An 18,059-nucleotide genomic window follows, 5' to 3' on the forward strand; every position below is an offset into this window, starting at 1 on the left:
GATGTTTGAATGGATTGCCAAAAAAAAGGTAGAGAAAATATGGTAATTAGGGGTTACGCTCCACATGTGGAAAAAATATATGCATACTAACACATTATTCATGCATAAAATAATAGCCTTAGATTATAGTAAACAATTAAGGGTTTTCTAATATATAATGGTTGGTATATTGCATTTGAGGGAAAATGATATCATTTGTACACATCGAGGGATTAGCTCATAGGAAACAATAAAAGGATTTGTTTAATTTGAGTGAACGCAAGTGAATTTGTTAAAATTATATAGCATATAGAATATTAGCGTAAATTTTTTTTATTCGCGAAGGGATTAAATGTTTATCACGCGTAAATTGGCAACATATGTGTTGCTATATGCAAATTTATGTATTTCGGTTTTAATGTAGTACTTATCTAAACAAAAAATCATACGACCAAATCTATGTTTGGAAATCTCATTCGTATCAGAATTTGCCGTTGAAGATACATTCTGAATCCTCTCGTAATACTACCATTGTCTTCATCGTCGAGATAGCTTCGCGTGAGCATCTTGCACTACTCCACCGGGCCCCGGATGATGAAGAACGCGTCGGTAGTTTTAAGAAAGCCGCGCCATGCATAACCATTTGCGAGGGCGGGTGATTTTGCATGGATAAAACGGTCGACCGGGGGTTTTGCCAGAGTTTGGTCGCGGAGTCCAGTTTGTTCGCTCGACCGGGCATTTTTTATAAGGCCAAACACCCGAGCGGGCTTTTTGCGGCCTACTGATATGTGACGACGAAATTAATGCAAAGTAGTGGCTGCCTAGTACACTAAACATGCGAGCTAGCCGGGGGATGTAAATTTTACTTTGATATGACCTTTATCTAACTTGAGTAAATACGTCTATGAAAACTACTCTAGGAATTGCACATTTGAGTGTTTACTTAGCTATTACATAAACGACATCCGTTGAGTTCATAACCACACCAACTTTGTAACCCACAACTCATCAAATACGCTCCATGAACCCACTTATCCCAAATCAAGCGACCTTTTTCTACAGGGGCAAGTGGAACACAGCGATGGATACGTTGCTACTTTCTATTGTGATCAAGCTGCGAACTAACAGCTCATCGACAGATGACTATGTAACGGATTCGGTGCTCAACGAGGCATGTAAGGTAATCAATCTTCGCTTTGCCACTGCAATAACTTGTGCTGATATTGTCAGTCGGTTGGAGCTACTCCGAGTTCGCCACCAGACTTTCAACGAAGTTGTTAGTACACCGGGAGTCAGCTGGGACCTTGATGAGAAGCGCATCATTGCAGACGAAGAAACTTGGAAGTTTATATTTCGGGTATGTCGTAGATTCGGGGGTGAAATGTGTTGTCATTATTTTTTGAATCAGATCGGTAAACCATCATGGTGGTTTATAATACTTTTTTGCAGACACCCCCTCGCTGGTGCTTACTATTACCGAGACGAGGTGGAATATAGCCGCTTAACGACCATGTTTGGGCTTCGGGATGTGAATAAGGAGAAGTCGCGAGAGGTGATAGCCATATCCGACGCAACGGAGGTTATCGTGATAACCGATTCCCCCGTACCAAATGCACATACTCGTGCGAAGCATTTTCCTTCGCCAGCTGATCCCGACGAAGTCAATTCGCCATTTGTCAATCCATCTACAATGGTTCGCCGGAAGCTTTTTGATGAGGCATCAACCAATATCGAACAAGGCTCGCCAAGCATTGCTGGAGGACTTGTTTGACGAATGGATCCAACTCGGTTGTTTCCAGTGAAGCCATTATACTCATCGCCGAAAGGCTCATCGTGCGCGTCCTGGAGTCCTGCAGCCCCATCGCGCAAATTCGCCCCTTAAGTATCTACGTTTTGCCCCCGACCAGTCTCGATAACTTTTGTCTACGTAGTAATATATTGTTGTGTAAGTGGAATGAAGAAATGACAGTTGAATGTAGGTTTAGCTTGTGTTCTTTGTTTTGCGATGTACAAGGGAGACTGCTCTGATGGGTGTTGTATTATGTGTGTATAATTTTCAAATGAAATGCAATGTTAGTTGGATATTTAATAGTTCCCAAAAACGCATCAAAGCTCGACCAATTTCTAGAAAGATGTCAAACAAATGCTCATTACTAAAAACAAAGAGTGTTAATAAGTATGTTATGACACATTTCAATGCATTAATACACAGTGATATGTTATGGGACTAATCATCGCAGCCGCATCGATCACACGTTTGTCCTATTAGCCCACATTGCAGAAGCAAGGTCGTCCCTTTTCTTCGTCCACAATGGTGTTGGTGCGACCGTAGTTATAGTGGTCACGACGGGATCATCGTGATCACTTCCATACCCATCTTCATCATGTTCTCCTACCAATTCATCATACGAATCCACCTCCATGTGAGTGCGTATAAAATTGTGGAGCAAGAAACACGCAATGATCAATCCCGTTTGGACCTCAATAGGATAGAAGCTTGGAGTGCGAAGTATTCCCCAACGCATCTTGAATACTGCAAATGAACGCTCAATAACATTCCGAGCTTTAGAATGCTTCAAGTTGAACAATTCCTCGGCTGTTTGCGGTGCCTGGGTTCTATGACTCCACTCCTTCAAATGGTAACGAACGCCTTTGTACGGAGTGATGAATCCCTCGCTGTTGGCATATCTATTATCGCAGAGGTAATAGCAATCTACAAATGAGAACAAATGTGAAAAGGTGAGTATCCAGCCTACCCACTTTACTAACACAACTATCAATATGTTTGACCTTTGGGTACTTTAAGCCCGAGAGGCCGGCTAATGGCATCACGTAATATTCGCGAATCACCAGCTGAACCCTCCCATCCTGGCAGCACATACACGAACCGAAGTTGGCGATCACACACTGCAAGTGTATTTGTTGATATTTGCCCCTTTCTATTTCGATAACGTGGTGCGTCAGCAATGGGCACGTGTACGTGTATGTATATTCCATCTAAAGCTCCAAGGCAACCCTACAAACATTAGTTGGTTGAGACGTCAGAACAGAGTTCGGTATAAAGTATAATATGCCGGACCAGAGATTACACATACCTTAAACTACTTCCATCTTGAGTCCGTGCAGTCATCACCAACCGGTTTCGGTTTCACTAAAAAAATATCATGCAAAGTAAGCTCCCCACAGAGCACCATATGTGTGTACTTAGACATTGTTTCAGAAGAACGCATGAAATCGTGACCTACAACCCGAGTCTTTTTGTGGTGAGCTAAAATGGACAAAAACATAGCAACTTGTTCCTCAACGGCGACAAATTTTTGGTCTACTAATCATGCCCGGTCACGTAGAATGCGACACAGTCTACCAAAAGTGTTTCTATCCATCCGCAAATTGTCTACACATGAACGATCAGAAACCCGGACAAGCCTATCCAGCTGCTTTACATGAGCCGGAATGGAGTCAATCATTACCTCTGGGGTTAATCTCCCCCCCCTGTTTCCTACAATAACCCCCCATATCACAAAGAACAGCAAACATTTGGACAGTTAATAGGCACAAATTGTGAAGGCCAAGGTATCTATAATGAACTCCAATGTCAATTAACAGATAACACACAAACTGACTTCAATATCATCATACACAAAAGCTGGAATCAAGTCAATTTATTCAACAAAATTCATACAACAGAATTCGAGCACATATTACAACCTATAGTCTGCCATTTAGCGACAAATTGTGAAGGCCATTTCGGCTCTATAGCAAACAAATGTCACTTCCTCCTCTGAGAAATGAGGAACTTACCTGCTTAACAGCGTCGTTGTCGTCCATGGCTCGTCGGCGCTCGTATTACCCAGGGCGTTTGCTTGCAACCTACCAATGAACGCAAATGCGGTGAGAATACCAAATTGGGTTAGCCCATATGAAATTGTAAACAACACCAGCAACAACGGCACCCAAGATTTTCGACACAACAAACCTCACATAACGCGTCGTACAAAAGCAATTGGGGGTTGATTGTGGAGTAAAGTAGATGGAGATGGAGTAAATAAATGGGTATTCAAGTCAATTGGGTGAAATGTGAAATCTTCACCGATTATTACTCCTCCCTATCGCATGGTGAAAGAGAGACAGAGTTATCTCTGTTTTGGGTTGCCATACCTCCGCGTGAGTCGGGTACTGAGATGTAAGAACCGGGTCATGTAGATTGCTAACATGGAAACCAAACACAAAAATTAGGGTAGATAGGGAGGAGTATCTATGCCTAACATGGATAACAAACGGACCCTAAAGAGAGAGATGGGCGTAGGTAGGTGGCAGGGAGTGTAGTATACTTTTTTACCTTTTTCATTTTTCCTTTTGTTCATATACGTGTAGTGAATTGGAAGTATTAGGTTTTTGTTGATTTGACTTTTCTTTTGGACTTAATTGTATTGCTAGTTAATTAATAAGTTTGGCCCATGGGTTGGTATAGTTTATTAAGTAATTGGACTAATTTGTAATGGAAATTTACATATTGCCTTTTATCAGTAACGACCAAGAGATTAACTATGTTGGGAACTTTGGTGTTTAATTGATGAATCTGTTTTATTACATGAGAACGAAGAATAATTTGAGCACACATTTAGGATACATGCATTGGTAAATTTATTTATTTTTCAAAGTCTAATTATTGCATATCATGTTATTTCAAAAAGGGTGAACTTGAACACGTTGTTTGCGGTGAGAACAGAAAATGGTTTGAGGATATAAGCGTTTGAGGTGTGCTTTCTTTTTAAATAAGGGCTATGCCCTAAGTATATTTTTATGTGAAAATGATGTCATGAATATTTTTCATGTCGTGTTTTGTTTTTCTATGGAACCTATCTGATGCGGCTTTTGTCATCTATGGATAATCGAATTCGGGTCTGACTAGGGAGTGAGTCCCTACTCAGGCTAGTGTACACCTGTGGAGGTCGTGCGCCATCTTTCGAGTTGGTCGGTCCAGTGACTTGGAATGTGTCCATATTCCTTGTCATCAATGGATCATTTATGGTAGACATCTATGGGAACTTTGACTGCAGTCATTATTTTTACGATGAAAATGATTTTAGTGTCTCGAGCATTTTCTAAAGTTAAAACCCCGAGGTCACTCAATGGTGGCATGTTAAATACTTTTTATAAAATGTTTTCGGCATAAGTCCACTGAGTGCATCAAGTAATCAGCCCTATGTGCAGGTTGAGCTGTGACGAGCGCGGAGGGTGTTGAGAATTAAAGTGAATGAAGATAGTAAATAGAATGTTCCGAATAAATTATGTCTTCATACATAATATTATTCTTCTCTCGATTGCTTCCGCTGAATGTTGTTTCTTTTGAGTTCAAGTATTGTTCAGATAATATTCGTTTCGAGTTGTGTTGTTTTCCCATTTCTTTCTCACTTCTTTAACCCTCCCCTAGTCGCGATCAACCACATTTTCTATCCTTAGAAAATGCGGGCGTGATAGTAGCAATCTACAAATTGTATACTTCTAGAGAAGAAATTGTTTTACATATGTGATAGCTTAATAACTTTAGAGGTCGTAATTCAAGGAAGACGATTGGATAATATCTTGTGATTATGATACCTAAAACTCAACATTTGTTTATATGTTTTCTGTATTTATTTATTTATTTATGTCTAGTTTAACTAAGGCAACAATTCCTAAAAGCTCACAAGATAATTTGCTTCATCAAAGGCTCAAATCTCTCGATTTTATTGGCAAAGATGTCAATTTCTCCTCTTTCTAATTAAACTACTCATCTCTCGATTATTGTAGTACTTATAAGATGGCCAATTAAACAAACGTATAAGCACGAAATTGAAATAACTACAAGAGCTAACAAAGAAAATCAACTGAATAAATAACTCAAAATCATAGCATGTTTACCAAAAACTCCACAAAAGATGTTTACTACTCATAGACAAGTAGGAAAAACAACAATTGAAGTACTAGACATGAAGTAAAACAAAACAAAACAAAACCAAATGTTGAATTATGCAATCTTCATTCTTTTCTTTTCTGGATCTCTAGATCTGCAAAGCTCAGCTCCAATGGAAGATGGAAGAATAATATGTGAAATATGGGATGGAAGAAACATAGAGAGAGGGAGAGAGAATTAGAGGTTTTGATATGAATATTATGAATTAGGTTATGTGGTATATTAGGCTTGAAAAAGGTTTAGAATTGGTAAAAAAAAGTGTCCTCCAAGTAAGGGGAAAAATGCTAATTTCGAGTCCTTCAATTAATATGAGAGATTAGTCGTCCTTGAATTTCCGGCTAATTTTCATCAGCTTTTGACTACACTACGCAACGTTCGTAGAATGGGTATAACTTCTGCACAAAACATCGATTTAGATGTTCAAGGTATCCACGCGAAGTTCTTTTCAAGACGAAGAGAATGATATATATGAGGCACTGATTGAACTTCAAACTCGTTGTCTTCTAAGGCTGTTGCACCTTTATTATGTCTTTTTCTATAATTTATTAACAAACACATCAAAATACCAAAATGTACAACATATGCAATTTAAGAACATAATTTCCATTATTGACATATACAATGAGCCAAATCTAGGCCTTAAAAACATGCAAAACTTGTGTTTATTAGGAGGGAGTATAAATTTTCCGTCTATGTCGACATAAATTTGTCGACACATGCTACCCTAATATAATATACTCCATTTGTCTTTTCTAAGTGGAGCATTTTTTTATTACAAACAAATTATATGTAGTGTTAATTTATAAGTTAAGTATAAAGATAATAAAGTAGAAGACAAAATAATGTAGAGAAAGTGATGCATTTTTAAGAATGTGTCCTTTATAGAGTGAGACCGTGGGACATCCTAAAAAGAAAAAATGTGATATATAATGAGACAAAGGGATTGTGTATCATGCTAATATAATATCATGACTGTATTTAGACTATTGAATCTTATCTGAAGAATAACTTTCGGAGTTGTGTTTTCTCCTGATCAAGTGTATCTTAATTTGTAAGATGTGTTCCTTCTAATTAATAAGTTGAAAGTTCGAGTTACTATGACATAGATAACTGAGAAATCATTCAAGTTCATTTGCATAAATGTAAAAAACTTACAACAATGGGTCCTAATCAAGCACTATTAATTTTACCATGTGGCCAAAGTTCATCCCTTAGTACTTACTCCATCCGTCCCACAAGAATATTCACCATGTGGCCACAAGAATTTTACCATGTGGCCAAAGTTCATTCCTTAGTACTTACTCCATCCGTCCCACAAGAATATGCACTCTTTCATTTTTAGTCCGCCCACTAGAATATTCACTTTCCAATTTGAAAAAAAAAAATTCCTCTATTGGTGGGGCCCATTCTCCACTAACAATATTTTAATTACTTTTTCTCTCTACCTTCCTCTTACTTTACTAATTTTACATTAAAACCCTGACAAACACGGATTTTGCATGTTTTTAAGGGCTAGATTTGACACATTTTAAATGTCAATCATGGAAATTATGTTCTTAAATCGCATATGTTATAAATGTTGGTATTTTGACGTGTTTGTTGAGAAATGATAGAAAAAGGCAGGAAAAGGTGCAAAAAGTCCAAGGTGCAGCAGCCTCTGTTCAAGCTGAGTTTCCTGGCAGTGTTCAAGTCCAATCAGTGATTAATGCATACCATTATCTTTTTCTTCGAAAGAGCTTCACGTGGATACCTCGCACGTCTCAATCGAATTTCTGTGGAGAAAGTTATGACCATTCTACGAACATTGCACAGTGCAGTCAAAGCTGACGGAAATTTAGGTAGAAATTCAATGAAGGAAACAAAATACTATATTTCCATTTCTTGTAGGGCACGAAAAATATGAAGAATAAACCTTTTTATAGCCTATAAATATCCATTCATAACATTCATCTCAGAGCCTCCAATCCTTCCCCATCTCAGAGCCTGCAATCCTTCCCCATCTCTACACATTCCTTCGCATATTCCATACTTAAATTCCCCCACCTTCCATTGAGCGGAGCTCTGAAGATCCAGGCAAGAGAAGACTGAAGATTGGATATTCAACCTTGGGTTTTATCATTTTCTTTCATGTCTTGTGCTTTTATTATTATTTTTACTACTTGTCTATGAGTAGTTAAACATACATTGTAGATTTTTTGGTGAAAACTATTATGAATATGTTTTGATTTATTGAATTGAACATTTTCCTAGCTCTTGTGGTTGTTTTGATTGTTCTTGTGCTTTTATTGTTCTTTTGTCTGACCAACTTTAGAACTATGTTCGTTTAACTAGATTAATCGAGAGATAGCTAGTTTTACGGGGTAAAAGGAATGAGTACAACACATAGGTTTATCTGCACTCGAGAGAGGGGATCCTTTGTGAGGGCTTGAGTCTTAGGAACTTAAGGAGTTAGAATCTAATCTATTGGAAGGATACTTTGATAGTTTAGAGACTAATCTACTGAATAGGTGCACTCGAGAGAGTGCTTATTTTAGAATCGCGACTTTCCTAATAATCCTAGAGACACATAAAGGTAAAGGTTGTGTGAGATTAATCATCACTAGGTTGTAGTAGTTGGATTCTAAAACTCTACATTCTTAGCTTGCTTTGTATTATTTTGTTTTTATGCTTTATGTTGTTTGTTTATTTTTTAGTCTAGCTTTATAAATCAAACCTAAAAACTTTCGTGTCTCTAAATAATATATGATGCTTAGTATATAATAGTTAGTTGCAATCTTATTCACTGTGTTCGATATCCAGGTACTGATCTTTAGCTATACTAGATTTACCTTGTATGCTTGCAAGTATTTTTAGAGCTAATAAATAGTGCATCAAACTCATGCTGAACTCAAACTGCATATTCTTTGGGGATGGAGGGAGTGAATTTTGACCAAATAAGAGTTTAGGAATGTCTTAGCTTATATGTTTAGGGCCCGTTCGATGTCATTGTTTTGGGCTGGGCAGAATTAAAACAGCCACATATTTAATAAGGTGTGGCCCACTTGCGAGATATTGTAAAAGTGCATTCACCTTTTCTGATATGGGACTTGTGTTGAACAGAGCAATAATTCCCCATTTGTTAATTGAGCGGCCATACACAGCGAATTTCCCAAATTACCCCTCAGTCAATAACTACGAATTCTCATTTCAATTTCGCAGAGCACCGAACACCACGCGGTTTAGGCTTCTGGGGGAAGTAATTTTTGTGGAGCAAGGAGACGTCCTCTCATTGTAAATCACCCACCGAACGCAGTAGACAAGAAATTCAACTCGGGATAATCTCTCCACGTCCCATTCAGCATTTTGGGTAAAATCAGGAAATAATGGCATGAGGCGTGGTCCGTTTCTTCAAATCAGCAAACAAACACGTCTCGCAATCGCTGGGGTTCAACTTACGCAAATTTTGTTTGCAGGTGTAATGGGCTAGGCACAACAAATGCATACTACACGAAGCAGTAGATCAAATGTCAGTGTATGGTGCATTAGCTATAACAGAGCACCTGCAGTTATGAAGTTAATATATAAACATCACATAATATACATAGTTTAAGTTCATAAACAGAGCACCAGCATTACATAATATACATAATTTTAGTTCCTAAACCGAGCATGAACAAGGTGGAGGAACGACTCCGTACAACAAACCAATACACGATGCTCTACCTATTACACTACTATGGATTTTTGTCCACCTCCCAAAACGTAGGTCCGGCAAAATGAGATGTAAATCCTTGGCACAAAAGATATATGCTAGCATATCATAGTTTACAGAAGTTTTCATCACTGTAGGCAATAGTTAGAAGTTGGGACGCCTGATGTTGTGAGGCCACCATCCGAGAGGCGAGTTGGACGCAACGGAACTCGCATTAGGTGATCGAGCAGAGGGTCCAGTGTCATCTGTCTTCGCTGCAGCTGCCCTCGGCAATACCCGGGTACGCTCGAGGTGAGTTAGCAGCCTCCCATCTGGGGCAATGTCGATGAAATACATGCCGACGTCATTGGTTGACTCCTGATCATGTTGAGGTGCGGCATCTTCCGCAAATAGTTTACGTCGAATCATTTGCGGGGGTAACATCATGGGCGAGTTCACCTCAGCTACGAAGCCACTAACCTCGTAGCACGACGGTTCATCAGTAGGGATCTCCTCGGTACAGTCAGAAAGCACGATGATTTCAACTTCTTTCTCCTCCTTGACGTCGTCCATTCCGTACAAGCACGCCAACTGCGGGAAGTGGGGATCATCTCGGTGGTAGTAAGCTGCCGCAAATGGAGTTTTCTACACAAGTAACTTTGCTCAGGAGTTGCACGCACACATTAAAAACCATTTTTGAGCATACTTACCTTCAGAATTTCCTCCCAGATCACATCAGACGCCCGCACCACCTTAGCCTCCACGTCATATGATGCGCCTTTGTTCTTCGTAACCGCCTTGAAGGTGGTGTACCTCTGCTTTAGGAAGTCGAGACGTTGTTTGATGTCCACCTCGGTCAGCATAATGTTGGTTTTAGTTTGCACTGCGTGCTGCGCCTTCTCAAAAAACCAATGTGGAAAGTCATCGAACTTCCACTGGGTCTCCCTTTCAGTTTGTTGATCGTGTTTAGTACGACGTCATCGAGCTCCATGGTCCAAACGCCGTAGTACAGGTACACAGCTTGCTGAGGAATATGCATTCTGTATGTGTAAAAAGGAATGGAATTTGGACTAAATAACAACGAGCTGGTTTGATGGATTTCTTAAATAGAGGTTGGTACATTGATTAGTTTGAAAGACTTGTATCTACTTATCTGCATCATTTATTTGTTCCCACATTTATGAGAGTATGTGTAGGTGGATATATGAACTCCTTATTTTGCCTATTTGAGTTGTTAACATCTACTGATGAAGGTGGGTAGATTGAGGAAAAAAGGTGAGTATTTGATTGTGGATTTGACGTATTCCCACCTCACTTGGGAAGATAGCTTTAAAAAAATGGATGGATAGACCTCAATTTATAAATGGAAGTGGGTGACGTCTCATCTAATATCATTGACTACTTGGTGGAAATTCATTTACCCCACATTTTGAACGGGTCCCACTTCATGAGCAATCAAGCAAAATTGACCCAAATTTCGGACAGTCCAATTTTCATCTCCCGCGCATTCTGAATAAGACGCATTCAAATAGAAAGCTTACCTCATTTTCAAACCTTCTGAATTAGAGATAGCCACACCAGTGAAGGACATCCGTGCGCTTACAGATCGCATTCTGAAGTACGAGGTAAATACCAATCTTCTCGTTCCAAGCTTGTCAGATTTTCGCCTCATAGCAGCAATTACACCTAGGTATTGTTTGTTTCCTGACTTTGAATTGGAGCAGCCACTTTGATTTGGGTAGTGTTAGCCGTTTAATTTGTTGTCCCTACTTTGATGTTATACAAATCGGTTTAGTTGATGGTCCAGCTTCACTTTTTAACTATATGTAATTCAAGAGTAACCTTCAACTCTGTGTCATAACTTTCTTCTGCACTGTTGTATATGCCCAATTTGATAAAGGAGTATGCCAGAACCTTGGTCAGTAATATGTGTGTAATTCTGAAATGGTCAATTTGTGCAGCTTGAAGTAGGTGTCATGGCTGATCCCATACGCCGTAGTGGAGTCCGATCGCTAGGAATACCATCCCATGGCTGGACAGCAAACACAGGCCCCCCGCCGCATAAATTTCGAAAAGGTGATCGAACCCGGAGGATATGGAGTGCCCGAGAAGAGGAGATCTTGGCTGCATCAATGCTTGAGCTACTTGCTCAAGGATGGAAATCTGACAATGGCTTTCGTACTGGTTATTTGGGGAAGATTAAAGACTCGCTACGCAAGGAATTTCCGAATACCGACCTAAAAGGCACGCCCCATATCACATCCAGGATCAGCGCGTGGAAGAAGAGCTACACGAGCCTAACAAAAATACTAGGGAGGAGTGGCGTGGGATTCAATTCGGATGGGCAATATATGATTGAATGTGACGACGATCAGTGGGAGGCAATCGTCCAGGTATGGAAAAGGTTTAGTGGGTATTTCGTACTTTTAGTTTTCGAACAACTAGGTTAGCACAAACTGTGCGACACCATTGGGTTAGTGGCTTGTATTCTGATGTCATCGTGTGACTATTTAGGCTGATAAGGATGCGAAGTTCATGCGGGGCAAGTCATGGCCTTTATGGGAAACATGGAAGGCCATTTTCGGGAAGGATCGTGCTAACGGTGCAGGGGCAGAACAGGTTGATGATGCGGTTCACCGTATGCGGGGCAATGGGCCAAGTGGTAGTGAGGTCAACGAGAACGATTTCCCAGGCGCCCAGGACCAAGATTCCGATAACGTTATTCCTCTGTCACAGGCGTCGGGCTTTGAAGGCTACAACTCCGGTAATAATGGGAAACAAGCTTCCATCAACAAGTCCGGGGGGAGTCAGAAACGTAAACACTTGGTTGCCGATGCATCACTCATGGAATTCCTCTCAAATCTGCATGCTGAGACAAACGCGCGTCTTGAGGTGATTTCATCGAGGATCGGGTATGAATTCGATCTTGGAAAGGCTAAACAAGATGTATTCGACAAGCTGGAAACTGTTGAAGGCCTCACGCTCGATCAAAGGTACGAACTGTGCAACATATTAAGCGACAAACCGCAGCGCCTTGAGGTTTTCATGGGAATGCGAGCTGGCGCTCGTCTTGGTTATCTTTTGAAGCTTATCGAGGAGAATCAAAAAGTTATGTGAAAGGATAGTAATGGTTAATGGCGTGGCTTTTGTATCTACCTTTTCGTTGTTTTGCTAAAACTGATGCCTATTTTGTATGTTGCTGTAGAGTACTAGGATCTGGAATACGCGCTACTAATTCCTATGTCTCTCAGTTAGTATAGCTATTAATTGATGCATATGATATTGAATCACCTGATTTGTGTTTGGTAATTGGATGTAATAAACTGTTGAAGGCTTCACGCATGCCCCATCAAACACTTGGGCGACAAAAAAATTGCAGCACGCAAGGAGGCAGTATCTTCACCCGATCGGGCGTTTTGTACATACACTTCGCCCGGTCGGCCGTTAGGCCTCCCAAAACTGCAGAATTGTGGTTATTCCAGCGGTTGCCTTGGAACAAAAACGGGATTACATTGAGGGGGAAAGGAGAGACTTTTGTTGAGGAGAAAATAGGGGGCAGAAAGTAGATTTTTCCTCTATTTGTAATTAATCCTAGTCTAATATCTATTTAACTTTGAGTAAGTATGATGTTTGTGTTGATGAATTCCCAGAGCACCGACAACATTATCTGCATCAGATATGAGTGCTTGGCTTCTACAATGTGTGGATGGAGCTGGGTCCTTGGATTTTTGAAAAGTTTTTAACCCATACTCGTTTTCAGCTTTGGAAGATAAATGTCACGAGCTGATTCCACCTGCTGCATCTATCCAGGAAATACACTTTTCAAAAGCCTTGTAAGTATTGCTGTTGTACTCAAAATGAAAGGAGTTATTCAATGGAGTTGGGTAGACAAAGATTTGGACGCGTCAAGAACAGAGTAATAGACATAACATTAGATTGGGAAGTCATGGTTGGTTTGATGAAAGGGAGCATGACAAGGGATCATATATACATATACAAAAAGACAAAAAAGTAGACCTCGTTGCTGAATACGATACGGTTTACAGAAGCCTGCCTAAAATTATTCCCACTGCCAAGAATACGACGGCCATGAACCCAAGCTGCACTAGGGTCCTCATATCGTTCGTGGTTGAAGCGCGATAGCAATGGACACCTCCTTTATATTCAACTGCACTGCCGGTGGCATAAGATCTCTATTCGGCACCCATAAATGTTTTCCCCCGTTCTTCAAAGCCACTTTTTCCTTCCAAGCCCAGTCCCCGGACAGTCTCGTCGTACCACTGAAATGATCCAACATGGTTCAGTTTGTCGGGGCATCTGAAGTAGTAACGACCTGCATTTGCAGCCGTTTTCCCTGCACGACGCAACTCCATCTTCCCCCTGCCACATCTGCATTCGAGTATGCCCTCGGCCATTACAATCTGTGAATACATTAGATTGGGAAAAGTCAACATGGAGTAAAATTGGACTTGGAATAATCACATGCCACACATTAATATAACAGGATGCATATGCTTTTTAAATTGAGCCCAGTTCAACATGGAGTACAATTTGTGTTTGAAAAATCAGGTGTCATCACACATAGGTATGAAATAATGCAGATGTTGAGCACAGCGGTTGAAATTACAAAATTGTAAACAAAGTCTGGGTGGATCTAATGACATGACTGCGACAAACGCGCTATCTATTGTTCCACATTGTCATCGCAATGGAGTCCCTGAACTGAGTCCATTCTGGAGTTGGATCAACGTAGTCTATATATTCAGGTTGTGGACTATCTTGTTCCGTGCCGGTTGCTGAGCTCTCTCCATCAACCGTTTCTTCAAAGGGGTCAGTGCTCATCTCGTAGCGAACAAAATTATGGAAAAGGAAACACGCCATGATTAACCTGATTTGTGTTTGAATTGGGTAATAAGATGCACTACGTAATATTCCCCAACGTATCTTCAAAACCGCAAAGGCTCTCTCGATGACATTCCTTGCCTTGATGTGCCTCATGTTGAACAATTCCTTTGGATTTTGTGGCTGTGCATTCCCTATGCCCCATTCCTTGAGGTGGTATCGAACTCCTTTGTACGGGGTCAAAAAGCCGTTGCTATTGGCGTACCCGTTGTCGCATAAATAGTAACAGCCTGAAACGGTGCACAGATGAATGACATTCATAAAGAGATCAACCCAATACCTAAAAACCAATGGAAATATAATGTGAAATGGCCTCAGACACACGTTAGACCAGGCTGCATACCATGTGGAACTCGTAGTCCGTTGGGTCGCGCAACCGCATCCCTGAGTACGCGAGAGTCGCCGGCGGAACCTTCCCACCCAGGTAGGAAATAAACAAACTGCATATTGCGATCGCAAACTGCCAAGGTGTTCGTAGCAATAGACCCCTTTCGCGTGCGATAACGAGGTTTGTCACTGGTACCTACCAGTACGTTGATGTGTGTACCGTCGAGTGCACCGAGACAGCCCTACAAGAACAACAACCGTGTAAAAAAACCATACACAAACGGAGCTTACACCAATTTCATGCTGCAGGGGAAAAAATGCACTACCTTGAACCATTTCCATCTATGATCAATGCAATCATCCGTCACGGGTTTAGGCTTCGATAATAACACTGTGTGGAGACTCAACACAGCCCCCAAAACCTTGTTTACGTAATGGGACACTGTCGAACCGGACCTGAAAAAACTGAAACGAACCACGCGGTTTTTATTGTGGTGCGCTAAGACTCCCAAAAAAATCGCCACCTGTTCTTCAATGCCTAATCCTTTCCCTGGGCTCAATCCTCCATTTGCAGTGAGAATGCGACACAACTTCCCAAATGTGTTGCGATCCATTCTTAAGTTTGCTATGCAGTCAACATCATTGACATGAATGAGTCGATCCAAGTGTTTCAACTGATGAGGAACCTTACTTATCAAGCTGTACTGCCTAGCATTTTCAATGATCGTACGCCTAGCGCGGTCGATCCAGGCTCTGATGTAACGCTGCACGAGAATTGTGCTCTCTACCCGATATAATAGCATGATGTCTTCAAGCATCATCAGTAATCTCGCGGAATTAACTGGAGTTCTCACCGTGGCTATAGCGAAATGGTTGATTAAAATGGTTTGTAAGCAGCTGACAAAAGTAGTGACTTCCAATTCATTCTATGTGATACATATTTGCACATTCCCAAAAAATTATATTTACCACAAAAAGGGTAGAACAAAATGAATTTCACCAATTAAACTTCGTACATTTTAGGTTATTGGATGCCTAAAATTAAGGGAGCCTTGATAATCAGAGAACCAGTCTCGTTCATGTTATCATATCAAATCACGAAGATTTCATTACAAATACAAGCCCAATTAAACAAGACGAAGATGGTAACCCCGAAAGGCCAGTATGTACCTCTGTGACTGATCCGTCTCTTGCTACGTCGTAGGTGTACCTATATTGGTTTTCCAGGAACCTATAAAAAACCCAATTTCCCTTGTCAGCAGGTGATTTTAAAAAGGAAGAGGTTGAATCGGGGGTTACTTCAGATTGGTACTCGATCACCTTGTAAACGGGATGACACTAGCTCGATCACCTTGTTACTTCACTGTGAGTAAATCAAGTCCCACCGCGATGGCCCCTTCGGATCCACCGCTGGCTAATGCGCTGGGTCCTAGCTCAGATCTGGAATGCTCAAGTGAGTGACGGGGAAGGGGGGAAATTAGATGAGATGGGTACTTTGGGGAGTTGAGTTTCAATTATTGGGACAATTCTTCTTTCAAAAAGTGTACAACACTCCAACTTTGAACACTGTAGACATATATTTAATTGAGATACAGTGCCATAAAATCATTTATGTGGGGCCACCTCGAAGAAACAAGGTACACTGAACAACATATTTGGCCAGATTTATTTCGCATTTTTTGTCAAAACTGCCACATCGAACGCCTCCTTATTGTTAATGAGCTACCCCATATATTTGTCAAATGAGAGGGCTTTCAACCCTTTTTGTCTATGGCATGCCCTAATAAGTTTAATGTTCCATTTAGATGGACAATTTAATATGATTGCTCATGACCTTGTTTAATCGACCAACTAAAGACTGCATTATACCACATACCAACATAGAATTCTATTCAAAAAGTGAATAGAATTATCGATTTGAGTCCATTTTCTAATTAGAAGCGAAGAGATATTGGTAAAGAAATTGAAACTGCTAACATGATTGGGGAATTGATGATGAGTTCACTATTATTATTGATAATGTTTCCTCGAACGATGTTGCATTAATATATTTGGAAGAAGCTAGTATTAGTTAATAGAGGAAAAATATTAGAAATGGTAACCATAAGCATATGAGCATTAATCAAATATTTAACTTAGTGGTGCAAGATGGCTTGAAAGTGTTGTTTGATTTGTTGGGTACTCAAGTCCTAGGTCGGATAATTTAGAGAGAGTTGTGAATTGAAAAAAAATACATCAATTAAGAGTTTGTTCTGTTTAGATGTTCCTATTTAATGGAACTCGACATTCTTGATGTTGGAGTCTGCAACAACATTTGAGAAAGCAAGCTTTATTATGTTTGTTCTGCTAGACCCAATGTACATAATTGATCTTGAATCTAATGATGGGTGCCTCGTAAGGATGATAGGATGAAAGCAAAACTGATGTTGAGTTTTTTAAGAAGGCAATTTATAGGATTTCTATATCTTTATGTATTACCTCTAATTTATTTTTTCATGAGATTCATAAAGTGCAAATATTGAAGGTGGTGATAGATGAATTGTGTAGAATGACAAAAAAAATGAAAGAAATGTTTGACAAATATTGGATAGGTTTGAAGAAGGTGAACAAGTTAATATTCATGGTTGTTGTCGTTGATCCTTGATACAAATTGAAACTTGCATTTACGCGTATGTATGCGATGGGTTGGCTAACTCATTTGCAAAAGAAGTTTACATATGTTGGTGATTAAAAACAACCAATTTGATTTGTTTGTTAAGGAAAATATTGATGGGCAAATGTGAAACTTGATGACAATGATGTCTTAAAGAATGTGATGAACAAGTTAGGATTCGTTCATGAAACTTTTCACCATAGAGATGATAGTGTAATGATTTAGGAAAAAAAATGAATGATGACCCCTGGAATTGACCACACACTCCCTTAATATAATAACACAAGATACCAGCATCATTCTCGTCGATTTAAAAGCACAACTCTCCAAGCCCAAGTTGTGTTTCTTTTGAGAACAACATACATTTGATCCAAAATGAAGAGAGGGCTTGTTATTATTGATTCATGATTATAATGTTTTGCTCAATATCTGGCAGATGTAGTAAATGTTTGTTCAAAAAGAACATTGCTCTAACATATTTGCACCTAACTTCATGGAAAACAAATGTTTGAAGGGGAAGTTTCTCAATATGAGCATTTGCTTTATTGCTTCTTCATTTGACAGTCAAAACT

The 18,059-nt window shown here is 40.0% G+C and overlaps 5 protein-coding genes across 8 annotated transcripts; 2 read left to right on the forward strand and 3 right to left on the reverse strand.

Moving 5' to 3' along the window:
- The first annotated feature begins 1,058 nt into the window (after positions 1-1,058).
- On the forward strand, positions 1,059-2,063 carry LOC121755240. Its single transcript, XM_042150517.1, has 2 exons — positions 1,059-1,336; positions 1,429-2,063. Exons 1-2 carry the CDS (start codon positions 1,061-1,063, stop codon positions 1,474-1,476), a joined length of 324 nt encoding a protein of 107 aa, XP_042006451.1. The 5' UTR covers positions 1,059-1,060; the 3' UTR covers positions 1,477-2,063.
- Positions 2,064-2,228: 165 nt separating this feature from the next.
- LOC121754596 lies at positions 2,229-2,859 on the reverse strand. The gene is made up of 2 exons (XM_042149930.1): positions 2,780-2,859; positions 2,229-2,667 (listed from the first exon to the last, which is right to left on the reverse strand). The coding sequence occupies exons 1-2, from the start codon at positions 2,857-2,859 to the stop codon at positions 2,229-2,231; spliced, it is 519 nt and encodes a 172-aa protein (XP_042005864.1).
- A 6,704-nt stretch (positions 2,860-9,563) lies between these two features.
- On the reverse strand, positions 9,564-11,241 carry LOC121753770. 2 transcript variants are annotated; one of them, XM_042149018.1, is made up of 3 exons: positions 11,147-11,241; positions 10,316-10,645; positions 9,564-10,250 (listed from the first exon to the last, which is right to left on the reverse strand). In XM_042149018.1, the coding sequence occupies exons 2-3, from the start codon at positions 10,466-10,468 to the stop codon at positions 9,771-9,773; spliced, it is 633 nt and encodes a 210-aa protein (XP_042004952.1). In that variant the 5' UTR covers positions 10,469-10,645; positions 11,147-11,241; the 3' UTR covers positions 9,564-9,770. The 2 variants fall into 2 exon arrangements, with proteins under 2 accessions (XP_042004952.1, XP_042004951.1); XM_042149017.1 differs by lacking the exon at positions 11,147-11,241 and having other exon boundaries at positions 10,316-10,924.
- Positions 11,169-12,895, forward strand: LOC121753769. Its single transcript, XM_042149016.1, has 3 exons — positions 11,169-11,230; positions 11,567-11,998; positions 12,120-12,895. Exons 2-3 carry the CDS (start codon positions 11,582-11,584, stop codon positions 12,720-12,722), a joined length of 1,020 nt encoding a protein of 339 aa, XP_042004950.1. The 5' UTR covers positions 11,169-11,230; positions 11,567-11,581; the 3' UTR covers positions 12,723-12,895.
- Positions 12,896-13,500: 605 nt separating this feature from the next.
- On the reverse strand, positions 13,501-16,378 carry LOC121756121. Of its 3 annotated transcripts, none has more exons than XR_006040891.1 (5): positions 16,155-16,378; positions 15,161-16,065; positions 14,851-15,076; positions 14,233-14,737; positions 13,501-14,026 (listed from the first exon to the last, which is right to left on the reverse strand). XR_006040891.1 is itself a non-coding variant. In XM_042151586.1 (5 exons), exons 3-5 carry the CDS (start codon positions 15,653-15,655, stop codon positions 14,286-14,288), a joined length of 1,173 nt encoding a protein of 390 aa, XP_042007520.1. In that variant the 5' UTR covers positions 15,656-15,693; positions 16,005-16,065; positions 16,155-16,378; the 3' UTR covers positions 13,501-14,285. The 3 variants fall into 3 exon arrangements, 2 of the variants coding, with proteins under 2 accessions (XP_042007520.1, XP_042007521.1); XM_042151586.1 differs by having other exon boundaries at positions 13,501-14,737; positions 15,161-15,693; positions 16,005-16,065; XM_042151587.1 differs by having other exon boundaries at positions 13,501-14,737; positions 15,161-15,731; positions 16,005-16,065.
- Positions 16,379-18,059: the final 1,681 nt, after the last annotated feature.

The sequence above is a fragment of the Salvia splendens genome, chromosome 11 (assembly GCF_004379255.2).
Source record: "Salvia splendens isolate huo1 chromosome 11, SspV2, whole genome shotgun sequence".
NCBI lineage: Eukaryota > Viridiplantae > Streptophyta > Magnoliopsida > Lamiales > Lamiaceae > Salvia > Salvia splendens.